At 36.9% G+C, this 25,211-nt stretch overlaps 1 protein-coding gene across 2 annotated transcripts in view; it reads left to right on the top strand.

The window, feature by feature from the left end:
- Nucleotides 1-1,092: 1,092 nt before the first annotated feature.
- Nucleotides 1,093-25,211, top strand: part of LOC105930034 (MAM domain-containing glycosylphosphatidylinositol anchor protein 1) — a gene marked incomplete at its 5' end in the record, with an annotated part of 105,147 nt that continues 81,028 nt past the window's right edge. For both annotated transcript variants that reach the window (XM_012868013.3, XM_012868012.3), the window contains 5 exon segments: nucleotides 1,093-1,289; nucleotides 4,167-4,299; nucleotides 18,801-19,070; nucleotides 22,051-22,380; nucleotides 23,715-24,011. In XM_012868013.3, the coding sequence (XP_012723467.2) occupies nucleotides 1,093-1,289; nucleotides 4,167-4,299; nucleotides 18,801-19,070; nucleotides 22,051-22,380; nucleotides 23,715-24,011 (1,227 nt within the window).

Genomic DNA, 25,211 nt, shown 5'->3' with positions numbered 1-25,211 from the left:
GAGGTTGGTTTGGATTGCTTTTTCTTTTATTAAAGGAATTCATTTAAAAACTGCACTTTATATTTACTCAGGTTATTTTTGTCTGATATTAGATCTTAGTTTGATGATCTAAATCATTGAAGTGTGACAAAAAAAAACAAAAAAGGATGGCTGCATTTTAATGCCACTGTCAGTGAACGATAAAAACAGGGAAAAGGAATGCTGTAGTAGGAAAACAGGGTACACACAGCAATGATGACAATTATTTCTTTAATGCTTAATTTCTTCAACAGTTTAATTAGCCTGCAGAACATCTGAATTACACAGACACATGCACGCACAGACACACACAGAGCTCTGCCTTGTCAGAGGGAAAGGCAAAGTGTGAGGAGAGGAGAGGAAAGAGAGAGAGGGGAGCAAGGCGATGTGGAGCAAAAGTGGCAGTGAGTTTTGGAAAAATGGCACAAACCTGGGAGAGCAGCCTCCGTGTTCATGACAGGAGCTGAAATCCAATCCACTTGAGGGAAAGGGAAATGGCACTTCCATGAAGGAAATGCACAAGGAAAAAAAAGGCATATGGGGGGGCCTGGAAGAGAGGTTGAAAAGGCAAGACAGGAGAGAAATGACAGAAAGATGACAGGAAAAAAATAGATAAATCTGGTGTGTGGGAGAGTCACAGCAAGAGAGGAGAAAGCAAAACATGCAGACTGTTTAGATAGTTGAGCCTGTTAGAAATAGTTGGGTGTTTGGATAGTTGTGGTCAGTGCGGGTGGATAATTCAATCAACAAACTGCATGTGATGAGCCAGTGTTGTGCCGGCGTTGCCAAATCCTATCCTTGTCATACACAACATTACAATATTTTGCACCAATGGTGACAGCACCAATTTGATGAACATTTTAACTGAACTTAATCTGACTTTGCGAGTTTGTGCTGATATTTATAAGTTTAGCAAAAAAAAATAAATAAAAAAAAAATAAACCTCTTTACAATATTAAGTTCTTCATGTATTCTCCGTGTATACAAAATGACAATAAAGAAAGTCTAAGTCTAAGTCTAAGTCTAAAGTCTAAGTTCATTATTAGACATTTGTTTTATTGTATGTTCTCACAGACCTTGATGTCCCAGTTTTGACTGTGCACCAGACAGTCGGCGACATACGAACAGGTTTCTACCAGGAGAAGACGGTATTCCTTCGGTGCACCGTCAACTCTAACCCTCCTGCAAGATTCATCTGGAAACGTGCCGCTGTGGTTATCGAACAGAGCAAAGACACTGGAGTGGACATCTATGAACCTCTATACACTCAGGTACAGCTGAACATGGTTTTCTGCATGTTGAAAACTCTTCTATGTGGCCTAGGTAAGAGAGAACTGTGATAAACACAGTGCCATGCAGTTATTCATGCCCTTTAAACCTTTTCATATTTTGTCACATAAGCAACAAATGCTTCAGTATATTTTATTGTGATTTTGTCTGATCGGACAAACGCAAAGTGTTATGAATATGATTAGTTTCCAAGACTAATCTGAAAAGGGGAATGTGCATTTATGCTCAGCTCCCTTTAACTTGACAACCTAATGTAAGATACACTGCAAACATTCGTCCCAGAAGGCACCTCACTATTCCAGTCATGCTCTACTTTGTGTTGGTCTATTGCATGAAGGAAATGCTTAAAGGTTTATCTAACAGATGTCCAGTCAGATGACACCCAAATTAAACATTTTAGCTTGGGTGCAAACACGCTACATGGAGAGAAAAATTAAAACTGCAATTCACCATGCAAAATCCATTCCCACTGTGGTACACAGTGGTGGCAGTATTAAGCTGTGGGGATCATTTTCTTCAGCAAGGACAGACAAACTGATTATGGATGATTAGGAAAATGGAGATAGATGGAGGAAAACCCAGGAAGAAAACCTATTAGAGGCTGTCAACAACTGGAGATGTGGTTAGAGGTTGTATAGCACATTTCAGCAACAAGATACATTAAATTACTGAACCTGATGAAGAAATCTAAAAGAAAACATGTACAAATGTACATTACAGTGGCACAATAAAAGAAAGCAAAGACAAGTTGAACTACAGGATTAGACAACCTGAGTGATCTCAGAGCTCAATAATCTTTAATGTAGTTTGGTGCTAAGCCATTCATGTATTTATAAACTAAAAGGAACAGTGTAGCTGTAAACAAATTATTTGTGTGCAGACTCTTGATTGCTGAAGAAAATTATGGCACATCTAGACATCGATTTGTTCTTCTGGGGGGACATTGACCCAACCTTTCAATCTGACTGCATTTGAGCTATTTTTGGAAAACATTTTAGCCACTAGTGGTAAGCTGATGGTGACATGGCCTATCAAACATGCTTTTGTAATTGCAAGAAAACGGTTAATATATAGCTCCAAATCAGTTTGGCAGTGTAGCTTTGTGTGATGTAAATGTTGTACTGTAACATGTACCAGTCTTTGCAAGGATCTCTAGGTCTTTTAATGGTTGATTTTTTATTTTTTTTTTATTTGTGACAATGATTCAATATTTTTGTGCAGTGCAGACAATACAATTAGAAAACCTCATTTCAAAAGTAAGAAGACTACAACTCAAACCATAAATACTGGAAAACAAAGATTTTGAGCCTCCATTTTTGACTAAACAGCACTGTGAATTGTCATTTCTGAAAAGTGCTATATAGATAAACTTGCCTTGCCTTAAACTGCAGACATTGCTGTGGTGCAGTTTTTTGGAGAGAAAACAGACTCAATATAGGGCGCGCGTCTGTGATAATAGATTTGTAAGCTGTGTAAACCGGTTTGTGTGAATATTTGGGTACTTGTATGTGGAAAACATGATTTGTAAACCCAGCGTTGTCAATGTGTAACAGGTGAGTCATGCACACGTATTTAAGGATTTGTATGAGTAGTGTGTGTGTGTGTGTGTGTGTGTGTGTGTGTGTGTGTGTGTGTGTGTGTGTGTGTAATTTTATTTTGAACTCGTAATTTTTTGTATTTTTGTGTGCATTTGAGCACATGGTTGCAAATACCCAAAGTTACACATACAACGCTTTAAAAGGTTTATAAATCATGTTTTACACATACAAGTACCCAAATATACACACAAACAGGTTTACAGAGCATACAAATCTATTGAGGCTGTTTTCAGTCCATACAGTTTAGTCAAGAGTAAAATCGTGCATGCATCTTTAATTTAAAACCCTAATTTCAAACATAACTTTAAGGGTTAGATAGGCTTTGTAATTGTGCAGTCATTGGCATTTTCATCTGTACATGTGGCCTTTCCAAAGGCTGAGAGGCATTTCATGCAATTTATATTATCTTCCTAAAGTATAATTTATGGACCATAGGACTCCAGCTATGCAAATCATTTTTTCACAGTTTGTATTCAGTATCAGACCTGGTGGCCCTGTCCTGCTCTTTATTGGATTTGTGGAGAGTTTGTCTTCCAGCAACCCCCCTGAACATCTCATAATGTGTGATCACGTTATTTGGTAGAACGTATTAGTCTTCACACAAGGCCTTAATTTTATAAGCAAAAATAGGGTTTATAAATCACAACACTTGTCAAAGCTTGCTGTTCTTCTTTTCTCTACTTATCAAAGCGTCAGTCAGCCACCAATGAATTCCCTGGGGTTCAATAAAACAGTCGGCCCAGCTCCTCCCAGGGCTGCCTGGCCATTCTTAGCTCATCGCCTATCCTTTCTGACTCAATGTCTCTGTCTCAGGAAAATATTACAGTTTTTTTTTCATGGGAAACACAGAGAGATGATCGTGCGAAAGACGGGTTTAAGAATGGGGAGTTTAGATGGATTTAGCTTTGATGTTTTGACCTGAAAATCAGAAACAAATTAATTTTCCTAATGGCACACGGAAAAGCCTTTTCAAAATGCTCCATCTTTTTCAGCCCAACGGATCAATGTTGATTTAGCTGATTGTCAGGATATATAATACACATGCGCTGTGTTTTATTGTGCTTTACTAGACTAAATGGAAGACACAAATAGACACAAAAACAATAGTCCCTTCATTGATATAAGGTTTTTGTAATGCAATGCAGATGTAGTGAGACTGGATGTGCTCATCTCAGTGTTTTGTTATGTGATTAAATAACCACAAAAATGGAAACAATTCATACAGTGCATGTTGTAATGTGGCTTGTTTCTCCCTTGTAGGGTGAGACCAAGGTGCTAAAACTGAAAAACCTAAGGCCCAAGGATTTTGCAGACTACACTTGCCAGGTGTCTGTCCGCAATGTGTGTAACATTGAAGATAAGTCAGTCACCTTCAGGCTAACGAACGCTACAGGTATGTTTGTTGTTTGTTTTTATCCTCGTATTTGCAATTACCATGACAAACACATCCTTCCAATTCACCGCCACATACAAGCCTTCAAAGGTGCATTCTTTACGCTTTTCTATTAAAACATGTTGCTATGATCCTTACTCCTTTTATGATTTAATAAAACTTTACTGTCATGTTTTTTTCTGCATTCTTGCTATATGATGGCTCAGAATTCTAATTTTCTTTTTTTGAGCAGGAAATACTTTTTATTTCTCACTACCTCATTGTTTCACTTTCCTTGGTTTGTGTCCATCTCCCTACCTCCCTTCCTGTCTGGGCGTCTTCTTTTTTTCTTTCCTTTGGCTTTTGCGTCTCACTGTCTCTATCTTCTCGCCTGCCTCCCTGTGTGCGGTGTTGTATGCCTGTCTAGTTTTTCTGTTGCTGAGAGCTCATCTCAGGGCCGTCAGCTGTAATTCAGTTGTCACGCTCCCTGTTATCTCCAATTCTCTCTGCACCGCTCTGTCCATCTACACGCCACCGCCCGGCAACTCTCTTACTTACAACAACACTGTTGCCGTTGACAGTCTTGTCAGGTTTGTTACGGTCAGACTGATGCACCACAAGGGAATTCCCAGAGCTTAGTGTGTTTTAAAAATCTTTTTATTCCCCTGTGTAGTTATCCTTTTCTCTTTCCTGTTGCTAAATACTACTCATATCAAATCACAGTTGTGCTTTGTAAGCTTTTATCAGTTATCTTAAGTAATTTAAGTATCCAAAATCTGATCTCTGGCATAGTTAATCAATTAACAAGGAAAAGTTTGTGGCTATATGTAATGAAGACTATTTAGGGTTTATTGTAGTAATCATGGTCAAATGGGCTAAGTAAGTGTAAACAGGCACCACATAGCAGGCAATCCGCTAACAATTGTTTTGTTCGAGTGGATGCTGCTGGCTAGATACGCAACCTTGCATGCTAAAGTCGGCTTCTTTAAATCTCCACCCTAACTGGAAAAAAATTAAACATTAATACTCCCTCTAAGCAATAGTTCGACGTTTTTGGTAATGCACTTTTTTTCCTTAGATGAAAAGGTCTATCACATGTTTTTTTCGCTCTCTTTACTTTTTTTTCTGTGGCAGCAACTAACCTGTCTTGGCTTTGATCAAAGGTAATGCAATCTGCCAACTAGGGCCTCTTTGGCTTTAAAGTTTAAACACACAGCTTATTTACTGCTTCTATAGAAAAGTGATGGTTTTACTACTCCGGTGACTAATTAATTGTTAAACAATGTGTGCCTTAGCACAAAAAGATATTATCAAGCTACCTGAGTTTAGTATGTGTATCAATCAGTTCATTTTTCATGCATAAGTGTGTTTTTTTTTTTTTTTTTACAGTAAACTTCCATTCAGGACTTTTTATCTGAAGGTTTTGTGTCACATATTTATTTTCATTTGTTTTCACTATGAAACAAATATACAGTTAAGCTCAAAACTATATCTACCCTAGCTATATTTACATTTAAAATAATTAAATTCAAGCTTTTACATTTTATTAAAAGCAGCACATTCATAATTTTTTATGCTCTTCTAAATAATCAGAGGAATCTAACTACATTGGTATTCCAGTATTCCAGCCCTTCTTATAATTACCAGACAGCTTTTTGCCTGTTCCCATTGTTATTTTCTCCAGTTAATTTTGCTGATGAGCTTCAAGTAGGAAGTCCCCCTTGCATTCACCCTAATCTTTAGGGTCCATTAAAGCGTGGACTTCAACTGGGCCACTCCAAAATGTCAATATTACTTCCATTCAGAAGAAACATTTTGGTAAAATTAAAAGACAGCTTTAAATCTAAAAATGCCAGATATACGTATAACCACATAACTTTAAATCATTACATGCACGTGAAATGAACATAGGCCTATATTTGAAATTTTGATCTGGTGGAAGTTTAGAACTCTCACCTTATCATATATGGGCAATGATGTACCATCGGCCATACAGTTAGGCTTTTGGTAAAGCGTTGGTTTATGGGAATATTTGACTGTTTTTCCAGAAGCGCATTTGTGAGGTGAAATATTGATGTTGGACAAGAAGGCCTGGCTCTCAGTCAACACTCTAATCCAAATGTGTTCTATCAGGTTGAGGTCAGGACTCAGTGCTGGTCAGTCAAGGTCATCCAAACCAAACGCTCTCATCCATGTCTTTATGGACCTTGCTTTGTGCTCTGGCGCACAGTCATGCTGGAAGCAGTAGGGGCTATCTCCAAACTGTTCCCACAAGGTTGGGAGCATGGAATTATGCAATATTGCTACATATTTTTTCACTGGAGTAGCCAAGCTTGTAAACAACAACCCCACACCAGAACAAGTCTTCCACCAAACATTACACTTGGCACAATACAGTTAGTGAGGCACAGTTGTCCTGGCATATGCCAAAACCCAGACTTGTCCATCAGATTGCCAGATGGAGAAGTGTGATTTGTCACCGCAGAGAGCGAACCTCCACTGCTCTAAAGTCCAGTGGTGGCACGGTTTACACCACTGTGTTCCACTCTTTGCATTGCACTTGGTGATGTATGGGATGGATGCAGCTTTATATATATATATATATATATATATATATATATACACACACATAATTTTAAGCAAACTCAAGATCTGTTCAGCTGTCTCTGCATCAGGTCTTATTTATTTATTTCAATATTTATAACAAAACCAGTGCCCTAGCATTCCAATAAGTATCAGAACTGTTATTCTAAAATTGTATGAGCGCTGAGTGGTTAGAGATGAGAGTTTAATCCAAAAAATAACTCAAACAGAAGGTTTAAAATTTGTAATGCTAAAAAAAAGTGCAGAGATGAGTGTGGTATCTGGTGAAAGCAGTAAAACAGACAAGCTATTAATTTGAGCCCACACAAGGGACCACAGATGATGGATTATGATAAAAAAGAGTGTGACTAAAAGGTAACTGATGTATTAGAAAATATTTTATGAATTTATTTCACTGTTGTTATTTACTAGTATTAAAAATGGACCATTTTAAAATCAACAGGTAAGAGAGGAAAGCGGTTTTCACAGATTCTAAAGCATGTGTTTGATAGGTATTCCTTACTTTCATCGATGCAACTGTCGACTTCCCTCCTCTTGTTTTTGACTCCTATGGCTGAAATCAATCGTATCCTATCAGTGCAGTCGACACAAGCACAGAGACAAATTTGAATCCACAACAGCCACAACAATAACTGTTGGCCTGGCATCAGCCCTCAGAGGCTTGCCAAAACAGCCAATCTGTCAGGACCTCACAGCCCCAAAGAGTGATGGAAAAAATATATTCTGAATTTGTGCTTGTGTGGGTGGGAGAACAGTTGTTGGGGCAGGAGCACTCACAATGAAAGGGGTAATGTGAAAAACGAAATAAAGGAAGGTAAGAAGTGTGACCATGCACATGTGTGCTCTAAGGTGGTTATTGCATGCATGAGTGGCCAGTACACACACACATGTATATAGGCATGTTAAATGGATGTGTGGATGTATGAAACACACAAAAGTGTTTCGCTTTTGTCACTTTAAGCGGTGAAAGCTAGCTGTCTTGCATGCACAGTCTTTTTTTTTGAAGTCACCCCTAACTTTGACATTGTCCAAGGACTAGATGGGTTCACTGGGACTTTTTTTTTCACTACTGTCACCAGTTCTGTTTAAGGCAAGGCAAATGTATTTGTATAGCACATTTCAGTACAAACACAATAAATAGTGCTTTACATGATTAAAATATAGAAAAAATAAAACAGAATAATAGCATGTTGGAATAAAATGTAGAAACAAAATAAAACATGGAAAAATAGAAACTAAAAGCAAATATTAAAAACAGTTGGACTATGAAGCGGAACTAGTGATGTTTCAGTAAAACAGTTTAATTAGAACAGTTGAAGGCAATCCTAAACAAATGTGTTTTTAATCTTGATTTAAAATAACATTTTCTAACACCCTCTGTTACATGCCGAAATTCTGTTATGGTGGGCTTGTCAAGTCTAGTTACAACAAAGGACCCCGTAACCATAATATGTCTGGCTGTGTGCTTAGAAACTGGTATGAGGTTATCTTCTCTAATGCTATATTTTGATAATGGCAAACTTATCTCCAAATCATTATATTTTTGATACATCTGTCCAAAAAACATGATTACAGAAGTTCCGGTCTTTGTCAATGTTCTCTCTAGCAAACTTTAATCTGGTCTTTATGTTTTTCTCAGGGAGCATCTCATGAAAGTTAAACTTGTGTAGTCTCTTTCTAATTGTATAGGCATGCACCTTCATATCAACAATAGTATGAACCTCCTGCAAGTCTCGTAATTATATTTTAGGGTTTTCGGAGACTTCTTTTAGCATCGTGTGGTCTACTTTCAGCATAAGCTTGCTTAGATGGCCAGTCCTGGGCATGTTGACTGGTGTTTTGAATGTCTTACTCTTGTAGACTATTTTTTTACATATAGCTAGGACCTCATTAAGTTCTTGATCAGATTGTCTCTCACTTGAACAGTCAGGAGCACACATATCTAGATGTCTGAGGTTTAAAAAACCCAAACCTCCTTCAAAGGGATAAGGATGGCACAATCATGTTCCCCTAATTTGATATACCTTTGTGTAATTTTTGCCACTTTAAGTGAAAATTAATATAAAAGTATGTCACATCAAATGATGTGGCATGCTTTTGTTCGTCACACATCGCCCGTTCCATATCAGTATAGATATCTGATGTGTTTTTAAAGTGTTCCAGAAATTAATTGTGCAGTGTGTAAAAAGCGTTTATTGTGTCATTCAATTATCTGTTTTACATTGCGGCATTAGTTACTGCCTAAATTAGATTGATCTAAAGTTATGACATATTTTGAGTCACCACACTGAAACAAAGGGATTTACTCATGTATTTTATTTTTATCATAATCCTGGCCTTAGACGTTTAGTACTGGGCCCTCATTAACTCAATCCAGTGAAAAAAAATTGTCTTTCTCTGCCTCACATAAAATGGAACAGCATGTGGAGAGGTAAGCTGTAGTTCTTGTCATCATAGTTCAAGAGTTAAGGGGGCAGCAGGAAAAATATGCAGGTTTTAAGCTAATTTGTACATAAAGTCCATGTGATGCCTAGATGACTGTATCAGACCACATCAAATATTTCAGCCGTTGCTTGCTGTTCCTTGTCAGCAAGGGACTATATATCAATACTGATCCATTGAAGGAACGGTGGTCAACCAGGGATGGCATATGGGGAGCATAGGCTGGAAGGAGCTCCTGTAGCTCAAACTGATGAATAAGTTAATGCTGGTCAAAAGTGTGTTGCAGTTTATTGTCTATGGGGCTGCATCGCCACAAACCAATCAGGTTGCTGTGTTGACCCCTGTCCACTATTAAAAGGGACAAAAGTGGGCATGTGAGCATTCAAACTGGGCCATAGAGTGGTGTAGGAAGGTGGCATGGACTGATGAATCAAGATTCATTGCTGGAAGACATAAGGCAGTGCGTTGCTTAACATTGTTCCGTCAGTGACATCTTGGTGTCAGATACTACAGTATTCCTTTAGGGGGCTTTTGGAATAAATGCCTTGATCAGTCATGCTTGTTTTGGCAGTATAAGAGGGACTACTAAAATATTGGGCAGGTGGCTTTAATGTTTTACCTTATTGCTGTGTATATTCTTATACTTATTTTTGCAAGCATGTGAAAAAAGAAGATATGCAACTATTTACATAAATTATATCATAATGAGCATCTTAAAAATTGAGGGCATTCATCCAATACGGCTGCCCACAGTGCAATTACACTAACAGCTCTGGGTTTATGAAGAGTAAATACTTAAAACTATTGCCACAAGTGGTTTATTCAAATACAGCCCATGATTCTCAATATTCAGTCCTTGAATTATAAAGAAAATCACAAAGAGATTTTGTGCCAACAGAAGGTGAGTTTATAAGGAGACAACAGAATATCTCTTTCCTGTTCAACCATAACTTTACTCACCATGGTTTTAGTGTATTTTCTGAATACAGTTTAGTTCAAGCTGACAAGACGATTTCCAGCTTTCAAAAAACAAAAACAGCTAGCATGACGTGGTATAGCTCTGTTGAATGCATAATTCTCCCCATCATCAGAGTGAATTGACTTGATTTTTAAAAAATTACAGTAAGAGTTAGCTTTTCATTTATCTCTTTCTGTAGTTTTAGTACCACATAAACAATGTTAACGCTTCCTGCATTTGGTGTCATCTTCAATTGAACTTCCAAGCAAAGGTGGCAACCATGAACACAGCAGATTTGTCATAACAAGGGGATCAAGTGCAACAGCAGCAACACAGGCACTGACAAGCTTTTTGTTGAAGCTCGAGTCATACTTTAAAAAAAAAAAAAATACATATGTATTTTGTTAAACGTAGTTGGTCACACCTTATGTGCTTTACAGAGTAATATTTAATTGTATGATTGAGTTTATCAGTCATTATGATTTTTACAAAAGGAAATTGAAATCCTTTTTAATTTTAGTCAGTGTTCTCCAAGTATCTGCTCAATCAGTGTGTTAGAAATGGCAATCATTCTTTAGTAAATATGATTATGTTCAATTATATGTATTCATATTTGTACTGTACACACAACGTGTTCATATTGTTAGGCAAATATAATACAATTTCATTCAAATCAAATTAATTATTGTCTGATCTAATTGAAGTTATTCCAATTATAGTCCAATTCTTTCAAATTAAACCAAACCCCTTCTCAATATAATTGCACTTCAGTTAAAAACAATAGGGTTAGAATCACTCTATTAGTATTCATGAAATAATAATTTGCTATTCAGCTACATCAAGGTAACAGGTTATATTGAATATTACTTGGATTTAAACCCATATCCTGAGCATGCATCAAGTGGGCAACTGTTAAACAAACCCCTTTTGATAAGAAGAGATCCCTTGTGTTTAGTTGTAAATCCCCAATCGCTCTTGTTTAGAGTAAGTTTGTAGTGAGATTGAATCAAAACAGTTACCTCACAACTTTACAGTCCTGTTTTAAGGTTATTACTGAGCATTACTGACAAATCTTATAGTTAGAGTGGCTTATGTTACCCTGAGCTATCTCTACAGTTATGTTGCTATAGGCTTTGGCTGCTGGAGGACATCAGGGCCTATTTCTCTCACGCTGCTGGATTCTACTGTTCTCCAATTTGCATTGCTTGTCATCATTTCACCTTTTAACTTTTTGTTCTCTGTCATGTTTTTCTTCATAGTAGGTACACCTGGTCTGGCATTTTGTTAGCTATGACATCATCCAGGGATGACAGATCACCCGCTATTACCATCTAATATAGAACAGATTACTGGAAGAATGTGTGCTTCTGTGCTTGCTTGTCATTCTTATAGTGTCTCTGCTCTGTCTTCTCTAACCCCCAGTTGGTCAAGGCAGATGACCGTTCATACTGAGCCCGGTTCTGATGGAGGTTTTTCCTTCCCGTTAAAGGGCAGTTTTTCTTTCCACTGTCGCTTCATGCTTGCTCAGTGTGAGGGATTGCTGCAAAGCCATGGACAATGCAGACGACTCTCCCTGTAGCTCTACGCCTCTCCAGGAGTGAATGCTGCTTGTCAAGACTCACTGGGTTTCCTTAGATACATGTTACATATTTGATTTCTTGTATTTTCTGTTCTATCAAAGAAGTTGCTTTAATTCAAAGTTTTTTATTTATTTACAAGCTCAGACAATTTTAAATCCCTGGTTTTGGAAGCAAATGCATCCCCACCTTTCTACATATATGAGAGCTGCCCCATCCAAATTAATGCCAAATGAACTCTCTTAATTAAGGGTTTCCCCAAATTGTTCTCTACTTTTATAGGCCTTTGTTGGCTACAGCTGGCTTATATTTAAATGATCTGTGAAAGAAAAATCTATCCAGCAAAAAGAACTCAAAAAACATAGCCTGAGGGGTTAAACAGCCTTGGATTAATTATTTTTAAAGCCTCTGTCTGGTAACGGTTGTCTCTGTCTCTTGTCTGTTGAGACACTGACATTTTTGAAACTACAGTCGGGAGCCATCTTGAACTGCGGACAAATCAGGTGAGTGCATGTGGTTGGGGGCGTGGCCAGGGCGTGTCTTGGGCTGTCAGAGGACAGGAGGTTAGAGGGAGAGAGGAAAACGGTGCAGCCAGCTCTGTGCAACAAGCAGGTTGTCACAAGGTATTCATCATATTTCAAACAGGTGACAACACCTTATAGTGAAGCATGATGTTAGAATAAAGAGGAAATGCAGAAAGGAGGGATGAATCACCTAAGGAAACATGGGGAGCTGGACATTTAATCTTTCCCGCTGTGTTTCCATGCTTTTTCCTCACAGTTTCTCAGTATTATATGCTTCATCATTTTTTACACCATCTGTCATTTCTTTTTTTTTATCAACTAATATTAGACTGCAAACAAAACCGATCACCAGACCGATACCAGTAAAAACAGGATGCTGATAATGAAGTAATTGTGTACAGTCACAAAAACCAATGACAATGGCTATGTTCACATGCACAAAATTTCACAATCAGATTGACATGTATTCGGTTTAAAAAAAACAAACAAACAAAAATATGATTGTACCCTTTGTATGGGCACACGATCAATGAATCCGATCATAATGTGCGCGTATTTGCACTTAACTTTATTCAGAATGGAACCACCATGTGCAGTTATCAAATTTCCCTAAAAAAGACACACACACAAGAAGAACTTCCATCTTTGCTGAACAGTAAAAAAAATAGTAAAAAAAATAGCAATAGTGTACAAATTCATTTGTCTTCCGTGTGCCCAGGCTAGACTTGCAAGAGGTTCTAATTATGGTTGAGTCGTAACTGAATAAATCATTTTGAGCTCCTTTAATATTTCGAATAGAAGAGTTGTATCGGGAGCCCCGACAGTTTTGTTTCCTGACATATTTCCACCACTCAACAATGTAGAAATATGCCACGTTTACGTTGGGCGCACATGCACACTCTGGTCAGTTTGCCACATTCGGAATAACTTGAGCCTGACAAACGTTTATATGCATGTCCATCAGATTATAAAGCGGCATAAACCACCCCTCTTATTCGCATTAAAATTTCATTCCAATTGAGTTTAATCCAATCACAATATTCCGATTGGCGTTTTTACATGACACATTTTTAATGTGAACGACCCTTTATTACGATTACTTTTGTCCATGTAAACATAGCTATAATTACCTTGGCATTTGGGGCAGCTGTGGCAGTTATTTCTTTCTGAGAGACCAAGGAATTTCAAAACGTGATGTTTCAGGATCCAAACAACATGCTAAAGCCTTCACATCTTAAGAAATTCCTGTATTTCTGACAAAACAGGTTAAATTCCCGCTCTGAAATATTTTGAATCTGGTGATTCACAGATGTCCAGTGATCAAATCCAACAATTTCAACCTCTACTTGCAAGAAATGGTTCAAAATTTACGGAACTCTTAAACAATAAATAAATGTATACATTAATGAATATTATTGCGGGGTTGGTGGCTTATGGGGAAGATTAGTTATCTTACAGTTAAAAAGGTTTGTGGGTTTAATTCCAGTTTTGCCCTTGTCACATGTCAATGTGGCCCTGGACCAGGCATTTAACCCTGTTATTGGTGTATGAAGTTGTGCACATTGAATGTGGTTGTAATAACCAGAAAAAGCACTATATAAAATCATTCCATTTTCCATTTGTCTGTAAAGCTGAGACTAACATGTTTAACATTTTTTAACTTAAATAATATAATTACAATATTACATATTGATTCTTTATGATACTGGAATAATGCTTAACAAACAGAGAACCATCATGAAAACAAACTTTCATGAGGGCTCTGAAGGCCTTTTAGGGTTGCTTTGCTTGTGTTGTGCCTTGATACAATGGAAGTAGACAGAGCTATTTATTCTCTCATTGCAGCTGTTATGCCAATGAAATTTCTTGTCAGATTCAGAGCCATCACTTCTGAAGTTTGCTAAAGCGATCACATTAGTGTGTCTGTGTTTTTGCATAGTCGCCCTTTCGATGCTGCCAGCAAGTGTGTGTGTAGATTTTTGCATGCTGCTGCACTGACTGAAACATGCATACGTAACGTACATTGTGGGGCTTCTGTACGCCCATTCATCCTCATAATTGCTGTTGAAAAGAAGATTAGATGAAAGGATGTACTGTTTAAAACCTATTAGAGCAATGAATTGTTTCCGGTACACTGTTGGTCTGCATCCCATTGGAGATTAACTTATCTTTATCTTAGATGCTCGAGATCAAAATGCGTTCTCTGTTACTTATACAATATAAATACAGTTACTCTAAAGTATTCAATAGGATTGCAAACAGACACATTATTTGTTTATAGTATTTTTTGGGGGTAAATGTAGTAGTTTTGCTGAATCCATTTTTCAAATAAATTTCTTAACCAGTTTCTTTTGAACCCATCATTGAAACAATACCGAAATGCTAACATTGTAATATTTTCTTAGTTTCTTAACACCATTTTTCTTAGTCGGGGGGCACTTCACAAGACAGAACATTACTGATGTATAAATATTGAAATAATGCAAAGTTACAACACAGTTTGATTTATGCACTCGTTAGCACACAACAGTGAGCTCAGCCAGTGAACGGCACGGCAATGTGCTGACAGATTCATTTCCTCTGGTTAAACTCCACTTCACAGGTCCAGTGGGCTCTGAGGTAAATAAGGTAAACGCATTTGTTGTTTGAAAGGCACCATGCAGAAATGTGTGTTGCTGGTCTTAAGTTGTACTGAGCTGTAAATCTGATGAACCTTTTCTCTTTTTTTCTCTATGACTTTTTGAACCTCGAAAGGCTTACCAGCTGTACTCTTTTTTTCTAGATTAGCTAAGGGTGGGCAGCTTGCATGATCTCTTAGAATTTTTGTACCTGAAAGAAAGACAGTTGAAATCAGACATTTCCATGCACTATATTGAAATATTAACCTTGTTTTGCTCACTTTCTGAAATTAAGTGAGACTTTTTAATCTTTTCTAAGTAGGTTACATTTTCCAAATGTTTCTCATAAATGTTTGTCATAAATTCTAAAAGTTCCCCAAATTCATAAATTCACGTACTTATTCTCAGAATTTGGTAAACTTGCCCCAAACAATGTGCCTTGGGTCAAATATTTTGGTATCCTCCTAACACAACCTTCATTAATTCCACACAGTCTTTCATTATAATGCCATAACACCACTATACAGCAGGGGATCCAGAATTTAGATGGATTCAAGGAGAATGCTCAAAAACAGAGAGAGAATATTTGGGGCTTGCTGATTCTGGTGGTAGGTTTGGTTCTGGAGGTGGAAAGAATGATGGTGGCCGAGGACGATGGTTTGAGGGGAGGTTTGATCTATTTTTCTGAGAGAGGCAGAACTCAGCATTGGAGAGCGGACAGCAACAACAGTTGAGACCGAAGCTGTCGAGTAATACCATGGAGCATGTCATACTGATACTCCCGCACAGAAAACTTGATGAGAGGATTGCAGTCAGTTGCAAGAGTTGCCACGCCCACTGGTAGATGTCTGTTTGCCACGGATTAACCCGACTCAGACATTTACATACACGCACGTATAAGCCAGACTCATGACAGGGAAACTTGCAAATTAAGGAATATATTAAATTGATTTAGAAAAACACAAGAAAATAGTATAACAGTGTGTTCCTATCCAAACATTGTAAGAATCGTTTAATCGTTACAAGCTGCATTGTGTCAAAATTGAGTTTCTTTTCTCCAATAGAGTACAATGACATATGGGCTTACACATAAACTCATCACTGAGCTGTATTGCACAGTCATGGACTAGTCACTTCAAAAGAGAAAGTGGGGCTTGACTGCTCTGCCTCTTGGTGTTCTTCTGACTGTAATTGACAAGTGGTGAGATGGTTTGTGCGAAAATCTTTAACCACTCAAAGGATTTCAATAGGCAACAGCCTGGTCACAAGCTCATTTCTCTCAATGCTCTGCTTCTGTCACCCCATTTATGCCCTGAGGTGTGAAATGCAAATGTGTATTAGAAGGTGCTGTAGATAGGATTGTGATGTAGGTTAAGTAGAATATAAATCCAGTGAAAGTTCTCAAATGTATATTTATTTAAAATTATTGGGCTAATTTTGGTATAGGAAATATCCCAGTGGCGACCTACAGGCAGGTTTTCCTACCTCTCTTAAAATAGGTTTTTGTTTTACTTTTATTTCTTTTATTATTCTAGTATGTAAAAAAAGAAAAAGTTGTAAATCAGATTTCTGTCACAACAGGATTATTTTGTCCCCTTAAACACCTGTGTTTTTTTCTTGAAATAAGAGTCTGGTAGCCTCAACCCATTTGTTAACAAACTTACATATAACAAAGATGAACACAAGTTTATCTAATCCCTATTTTTTATTTTATTAAAAAAAACTATTTTGTGTAAATTTTGGTCATTTGCTTATTATAAAGAGCTTTCAAAGGTTTAACTAATTTGCAAGATTTAATGATGAGGAAACTCAGTTATACAGTGTACAACCTTATGTTCTTAATATTAAGATATTGTACTATAATACATCTAAATATTTTTGTGGTTTTTGGCTTTGTTGCGCTCTCATATTAGTATGATAAACTTTGTATTTATTTGCACAAGGCGTAGCTCTCTTGTTGCTAGTAGCATCTAATTATTTACCTCAATTTATAAGTTTAATTTATAAACAACCTTTTAATACCTTTTAATACCACTGGTACTAAAATATATTAACTTTAATTACAACATTTAAACATGCATATTTCATAACCTAAACATATTTATGTCATGAATGCTGCTGGAGAACCTAATATTCTTCGTTCTTTATATTCTTAATATTCTTCACATTATGCAAAAGTTTATTGCATAATGTGAACAATTGTAGATAAGGCAGGTAGGCAATATTGGGCAGAAGACAACGGATGCAGGTGGGGTGAATGGCAGGACCAATACTGAACCGGAGTTGTAGGCAGTGACAGACTTGAGCAGAACGATGAAAGAGGGCAGAAACTGAGCAGCACACAGACACTGGAACCTAAGTTAGTGAGGGCTGAACTAGGGCAAAGAGACCAACAGGCTGAGCGCACAGAAACAGCGAGCCAAGGCGGTAGTGCACATGAGACAAGACGAGATATTCTGACAGAGAGTGAATGAAAGAGGCAGGTATATGTAGGCAGGTGAACAGGTGAGCGGCATTGACTGTAATTAGTGGCAGCAGGTGGAGCTGATCAAGAGCAGAGTGGTGGCAGGAAGGACTGAGCTGATTGGATGATAGGATGGTGGCTGAGAGGTGACAGGGCTGATTCAAGAAAAGCCTGTAAAAGTCCAAAACAACCAAAACTCTAAATCATGACATATTTAAAATATCAGGAGGGGGGATTTCAACTTTTAATGCTGCTGCATTCTCTTTCTTATCACTAGATCTGTGCAACCTATTTACATTACCTAACAAACTCATATTACGCTACTGAAGTCACGGTGACTTTGACTACAGCAGCAAAAGCCGCTGTATATTTCATAAAGCTTAGCTTTATGAAATATAGTGAAGTCCACTACCCAACAAACCTTGAAAATATGTCTATATACACAACATGTTAATTCATCTGGAAAATAAATTCCCTGTAAGATTTTCTTCAACTTGTGTTTAAAATTCACCATATGATAAATCTTGCAACTGGTATGAAGCAGAAATATTCACACTTTTCTAACCAAGCCATCTATAGTTGTATTTATCTTCACATTGGACCCAAATACAAGTATTGGATTGTAGTGATGTTACATAAGAACAAATGTGAGATGTCTAATGAAGTTAGAAATTAAAACTAATCAGAAGGCGGCAAACAGAATCCACCGACAATTTCAGCTATCTGGTTAACAAACTCTTGAATCCAGACACAGAGGAAACATCAAACATCCAGAGTTTTTTCATAAATCCAGCAGATACTCGCCTCTGTTTGATAGCAAACTTGATCTTTGAAATGTGCACCACAGGTTTAAAATTTATTTAACTATATAACAAACAAACACCACCTTGGTGTTTGAAAGTTTTACTTTTGACACATGTTACCCATGTTAATAAAACACCACTGCACTTGCCTCTCCCAAAGATTTTTGTGAATAAACAAATACTGCTGATAAACTAATTAAGTGGCTGTACTGATAAAGCATTACTATTTTAAACATCTTATTTGCACAACTAGCTCATTTTTTATGAGCTTCTAAAGAGTATGTGCATATACTCCGTATGCATAGATCTATGCATATTTATGTGCGCATTTGACATCTTTCGATTTTCTATGGATGAAGTATGACAAGTGCACATTAGAACGTTATACACAAACACTTCCAGGTTAATCCATCAATACTTCAAATCCTTTCGGTTTTTAAAGAGGACAGAAAAAGTAAAGATTATCCGTTTATATAGAAGAAAGAGTGTAATGCTGGCTTTACTCATTTCACATTGTTTATCTATTTTGCAGCTCCCCCTATGATCCGGCTGTCTGTCAACGACAGTGTGGTGGTTGATCCTGGGCAAGATGTGGTCATGACCTGTGAAGTGACTGCAGGTTTACCCCCACCCACTGTTATATGGTCCCGCTATCCTGGACCCCTCCCCCTCAGTGCTCAAGTTCGGGGACCGACACTGGTTTTGCGTGCGGTCACACCAGCGGATGCAGGTTTCTACAACTGCACAGCAACCAACAATGTGGGCAACCCTGCTCGCAAGAATGTCAATCTCACTGTCAGGAGTAAGTGAAATGACTTAGTTTTTTTGTCCTGCACATAATATGGATAATGGTTAGTGAAAAAGGGTGCAGAGTTTGGTGATGTTCCTGTGGATAACATAAATCTTTTATTATTACACTTGTATCGCGTGGAAAATGTTGAACCTTAACCAGGGGTGTTGCGATTATAATCAAATCAAAAGGTAGCAAACAGAGCTTTTTCTTATAGCTTTTGGAGAATTTTATGACCCAAGGACAAGAAGGTCATTTAACAATAATTACTCAGATTCTTAACACTCACTCATTGGTTATTCACAATTTTTTCTGTTCCCTCTTCGTGCTGTTCATGGTCACAGAGGGCTAAAGCCAATCAAAATATTTCACAGGGATGAAGCAGGATACACCATACAGGGCACCAATCAATCCCAAGGCCAAACACAGAGACACAGGGAGACAAACAACAACAATTTTCAACAATACTTCCATCCACCATCAATAGGAATTCAACTATAAATGTAGGTTAAGTTAAGGTTGCCATTTTTCCATCATTATTATTGCTATTATTAAGACATTTCTGTCATAAATAACAAATAAGTATTGTTGTAACTGAAAAAGCTGAGGCGACTTTATATGTAAAAAAGGATCTATATATCTCTATTCATAGCTGGTTTGATTCAAAAACATTTATTTTTCACTGTTGAAAACATTGGTCGATTCGGTAAAGTGTCACCCTTGGGACCAGATTTTTTATTGGTGCCCTACCCTCACCAATTAATTATTTTCTTGACATGCAGATTATATGAAGATTGCAATAGAGATATTATAAGTGTTAAAGGTTTTCAGGCCTTGCCTTCATTAATCTATATTTCATATATATTGCTCAAAAATATAAAGGGAACACTTGGAATTACTATATATATATATATATATATATATATATATATATATATATATATATATATATATATATATATATATAAAATCGTTTCTTCTTTTATTCTACAAAAAAGGTTAATCACAAAGACGTTATTGTTTCTTGAGATGTCTTTACCCATAAAAATGGCCTATAATCTTATAATAAAAATGGCCCAAAATCTTATAATAACCATGCCATGCCTGTTTGTGGCAGTATAATACAGTCACAGAGATAAACCGAGAAGAAAAAACTGACATGCATGTGCTTAGATCTTGTTGCTTTAGGTTAGATGGCATGCTATGGCACTATTGTTTTCAAATAGTTGCATATTAAGTAGCTAAATTAAAATTCAAACAATTAAACTGCTTCATAATTATATGGGACTGCATGTCTTTAGAAACATATTAAAACAGTGTTTGCTAAAGAGCCATTTATAAAAAAAATACATATATGTAGATTCCTACAAAATGTGTTGTACAGTTGCTAAAGTTTAACCTGGGTTGTGGTCGATTTTTACCATTCTGATTATCTTTAAGGGTAATCAAACAAATGTTTGATTTGCCACTGCTTGCCAAATATCCGTTCTTTTTTTTTTTTTAGAAATGTTAATTAAAGCTCATAAAGGTTTGAATACATAAATATCCATTTAATTTGTGCTCCAAAGTCTCCCTTTTTTTCTCTCTTTTTTAAACTTCTGGGAGGTGTGAATACAGAATAAATTACTGTACAAAATTGTACATAAATCAGTTCAGTTTGCTGTATATTATTACAACTTCTCCTCCTATTACTACTAATGACAATGATTTCCTAAAGCTGTAAAAGTTTCCCTCACTGAGGATAAAAAAAAATACCTTTCCAGTTACTGCAAGCTTATTCACTGACAGTAATTTGGGACTGTATTAATGGGGAAGTCGGTGTGTGCTGTAAGCAGTTAATCCATCATTACAGTGAGCTGATGTGGATCTTGTCAGAGTGGGCGGGTTAAGTATTGCTCTTTTTGTAATTTCCCTGTCATTAAAGCAGAAACCTTCCATTCTTCCTCCCCCCTGGCTATTTTTGGCGCCTTTAATCATCTTTATTCACTCCAATTAGTTAGACTGGAGTGGAAGCAATTAGTGACAGTATCCTCTGTTAGTTAACACTGTGGAGAACGTATGCCAAATACGTTTCTCCTGTTAGCCTAATGGGCCTGAACCCATTTTCACACCAGCACAGGTGGAAAGACGATGAGAGAGACGTGCATTTAAAGTTGCTGCAGTTCAAAAGAAGTTGGTAGGTGACATATGCACATGCAACTGTGTTTTCATTGACTTCAGAGGGAATTTTATTATTTTCTAAAAATTCACTCTAACCTCAAACTACACCTTGGCTTCAACCTAATGTTGAGTTGATTTATGAACAAAGCACTTGTTGTCCCTATAATAAAGACAAGACCAAATAATATTGATATATAAATGTATATGCATAACATTCACAAACCCCTCAAATGTAAATGTAAATGCACACTATTCTCATATAAAGCTGATAATTTCATAAAATATATTAGCACTGTCCATGTATCTTGTTATAAGCTCTCCTCTCCTCTTCACTGTCTGCCGTTTAGCAGAGAAAAAGAGGGCTGTTTTGCATTCAACATGGAAATCAGTTGGGAAAACGCAGCCTTTGAAACTGAAAATTAAATGTGACAGTGTGAGAGTTACTCTTTGTCCTTGATTTTGTGTTCCCCCTCCTCCTTATCCCCCTGTTATTTTATACCAAATCTTGGCTCCCTTTTTCTCACACTCCTTTACAATTTCCCTTTCCTCTGTTAGTTATTCTTTGGTTTCCAATTTTCTTTTTTTCCTAAGGTTCTTATTTTTCATGCTTCTCCCTCCTTTTACACGCCTCACTGTAGCATAGACCCAACCAACATTCTGTTAGCCATCTTTCTTTGGTTTATAGCACTTTTATCCACTTAATTGCTTATTTAAAATTGCTTAAGTGTCCCTACTTGACAATTTTTTTTCTAAATATTTTTTACAGTTATTGATGCTATAATACAAGTGACTGCAAAAGTAATAATCTTTATTTGGTTACTGCATCTCACAGCAATGGGCAACCTGACTTTCCAAATCACACCGGACGCTAACAAGGACAGTGAGAGCATCCAAATTAATCGGGACTTGAAACTGTCATGTCACGTTGACGCCACCCCACAGGACAAAATCAACTACACCTGGTACAAGAATGGTGCTCCTGTCTTCACCTCTGATAACCTGGTGTTACTGCGCAGCGACCCAGACATGGCACCCGGCACAAGTAGCTTGGAGATTATTGACGTGAAGTTCAGTGACATGGCTATGTACAGCTGTGTGGCAAACTTCCCTGGCAGCAGGGTCCCAGAGCTTCGTGTGGATGTCAACATCTCCCAAAGCAGTGGTAAGATTTTCATTTATCTGTCTTTATATCACACGAATTTCAGACAAAGGTGGGGCAAGTAGCCAAAAATTGTACTAGAATAAGAGTGACGCTACTTCAATTTTTTTTTTTTTACCCAAGCAATAGTGATAAGTTGCCAGTTGAGAAAATACTCAAGTAAGATTAAGAAAGTTATTGGTAAGAAGGCAACTCACGTACTGAGCAACTAATCATGACATCTAATTTAGTATTTAGAAATAATGTAATCGGATAGATAAAACATATTATGTTATGGACAAATTCTGGTATTTTAAATTCTAAAATAAATTTAAAAGATGTACAAAATTAACATCTTTGCAAAATAACTAAATCAGACAAAAATGAACACTTTTCTAAATATTTTTTATCCAACAAAAAACAAATGAAACTAATCCTTACAACAGGTAATGTTTGTTAGAACACTACAATGTACTCCAAATGACAATAACTACTTACTGTATATTCACTTGACCTTCAAATTAGGGGTGGGCGATATGAAGAAAATCTAACATCACAATATCTTTGGGCTATATCACGATACACAATATATATCACGATATGTTCAAATAACCTTCAAAAACAAATGTTTTTAACCACATAGTGCCTAAAGTTGTATTGGTATATCTCAAATTGACGTGTCAATTTTTTTTGTTTGAAAAATTGATTGCAAAATAAAAATTAGTTTAAAATGTTTTATTTTAGCCATTTTTTAACCACAGCTTAGACCTTAAACGGTAAATCAGACAAAGACAACACACACAATATATATATATATATATATATATATATATATATATATATATATATATATATATATATATATATATATATATATATACATACACATTACTTGCCAAAAGTAGAGTAGTGTCTTTTGTTTCCGTAATTTTGTTTATTAAACCCTATCATTGGTAGTACGTCTTTTCAACTTCATATCTTTTGTCTATTTTTAATAATCATATAATTATATTCCCCATTAATCTGTTATTCCAGCTTTACTCTTTGAACAGCATTTAATGGTTAAGTCATGACTGCCTCCTAAATATTTAATGCAGAGTTATAGCTTTTCTTCCCATTCTATTCCACAGGCAATAATTTGTCTTCATCCAATGATTAAGACACTGAAAGTGAAATAGATCTCTGCACAAAGTTTGGCCAAGTTGTTTTGTTTTTTCCCCATTTACCCAAAACATTTATACTTAAAAAAATCTGAGAACAAAGAAATCTGATTTCTGTTGACTACTTTTTTCGTCTGATATCGATGAGGTAAGTGTGATACGTTAACATTTCATAAAATTTCCTTTTCTCTCTTCCAGTCACTCCTCCAACACTATCAGTACCACCAGGGGGTCAGGTTGTAAGTGTACGTGAAGGAGGAAATGCTGAATTGGTTTGCCTGGTTGATGGTAAACCCCGTCCTCCAATTCTGTGGTCACGGACAGAGAAGGATTTGCTAATGCCTTCGGGGAGGCCCGTGGTGGAGACAGCCGATGGCCGCTTGAGGCTGAGGAATGTCAGCCGGGACATGATGGGGGTGTATCGGTGTCAGACAGCTCCGTACAATGGCCTTAACATCAAGCGCAGAGAGGCACAGGTCCAGCTGAATGTGCAATGTAAGTGTGGATCATGTTATTTTCACCTGAAAACCCTACACACAACACCTTACAACAGCAGTCCTCTGAAAAAGCCTGTGGGGAGAATTACACACTTTAATAATACCACATCGGACTTTACAGCTTATTATAAACAAGATTGAATTGGTGCACTGTTATAATCCTTATGTAGCTTTGTTTTTTAGATTAAGAATTCTAATTTGTCCAAGACAAAATTGATGCTTATGCCAATCTCTTCAAGGCAGTTTTGATGTAGTGACTTTAACATTACACTGACCTTAACATCTAGCTATAGGATTCTACTGAAAAGTATGTCTACTCACTGTACCATATCACCACTCAAATGATTCCTTTTGCATTGATCCATCGAGTATGAAATAAGTCTGTGGTGTTTTGACAGATCAAACATCCATAATAGAAGCATTCAGCTGATATAAATTGTTTGGTCTGGTCTCTCTCATCTACCTTTTGACGGTAACCCATAAATTCTCAATTGGGTGGGTAAAGCAAATGAAATTAGCATTGGACCATTGAACAACCTACCCAGCCCTTTTTCTTTATCTCAAGTAAAACACTTCTAGTGTGGTCCTTGGTTTTGCAGTGGGGGTGTGCAGGTTGTAGCCCATATCCAGGATATGTCTATGTAGTGGCTCTTGAAGCAATAACTCCAGCCACAGTCCACGGCGTGTAAAAGTGTAGAGATTTCACTAAGTTTCACAATTCCCTCAAAGCTGTGGCCATTTCTGTTGTGTGTGTATCTACTGCATCTACTACATTCTTCCTTCCAAAAAATGTTTGGATGCCAACTAGCTTCTTTAGCAGAACAACTAGCTTCTTTAGCAGAGATGTTGTTCCGTCTTCCTCATGGTGGGTCTCTGCTCACCTCTGTGAGCAACATTACACATCCACACTAAGGCTACACCAATATTACCGCTATCCAAAACCTGGGATTATAACAAGTTACATGGTTTACTAAAAGAATCAAAATACAACAATCATTTCTTTTAGACTACTTAGTTAAGAAACAACTGATTTAGCACGATTACATGAAAAATTCAAAAATCTTTTGCAAGAAATTTTTCAATGTTTAATTTTACAATGCCAAATCTTTTTTCAATATCGCTGCAAGCTGTCACTGGTTTAGCTCCATAAAAGCACTTTGGGGTCGTCGGACCAGATGAGGCGCTATACAAGTACAAG

This window comes from Fundulus heteroclitus, chromosome 4 (genome assembly GCF_011125445.2).
Source record: "Fundulus heteroclitus isolate FHET01 chromosome 4, MU-UCD_Fhet_4.1, whole genome shotgun sequence".
Lineage (NCBI taxonomy): Eukaryota > Metazoa > Chordata > Actinopteri > Cyprinodontiformes > Fundulidae > Fundulus > Fundulus heteroclitus.
The sequence above is the reverse complement of the archived record's forward strand: the minus strand, read 5'-3'. Positions and strand labels throughout refer to the sequence as shown.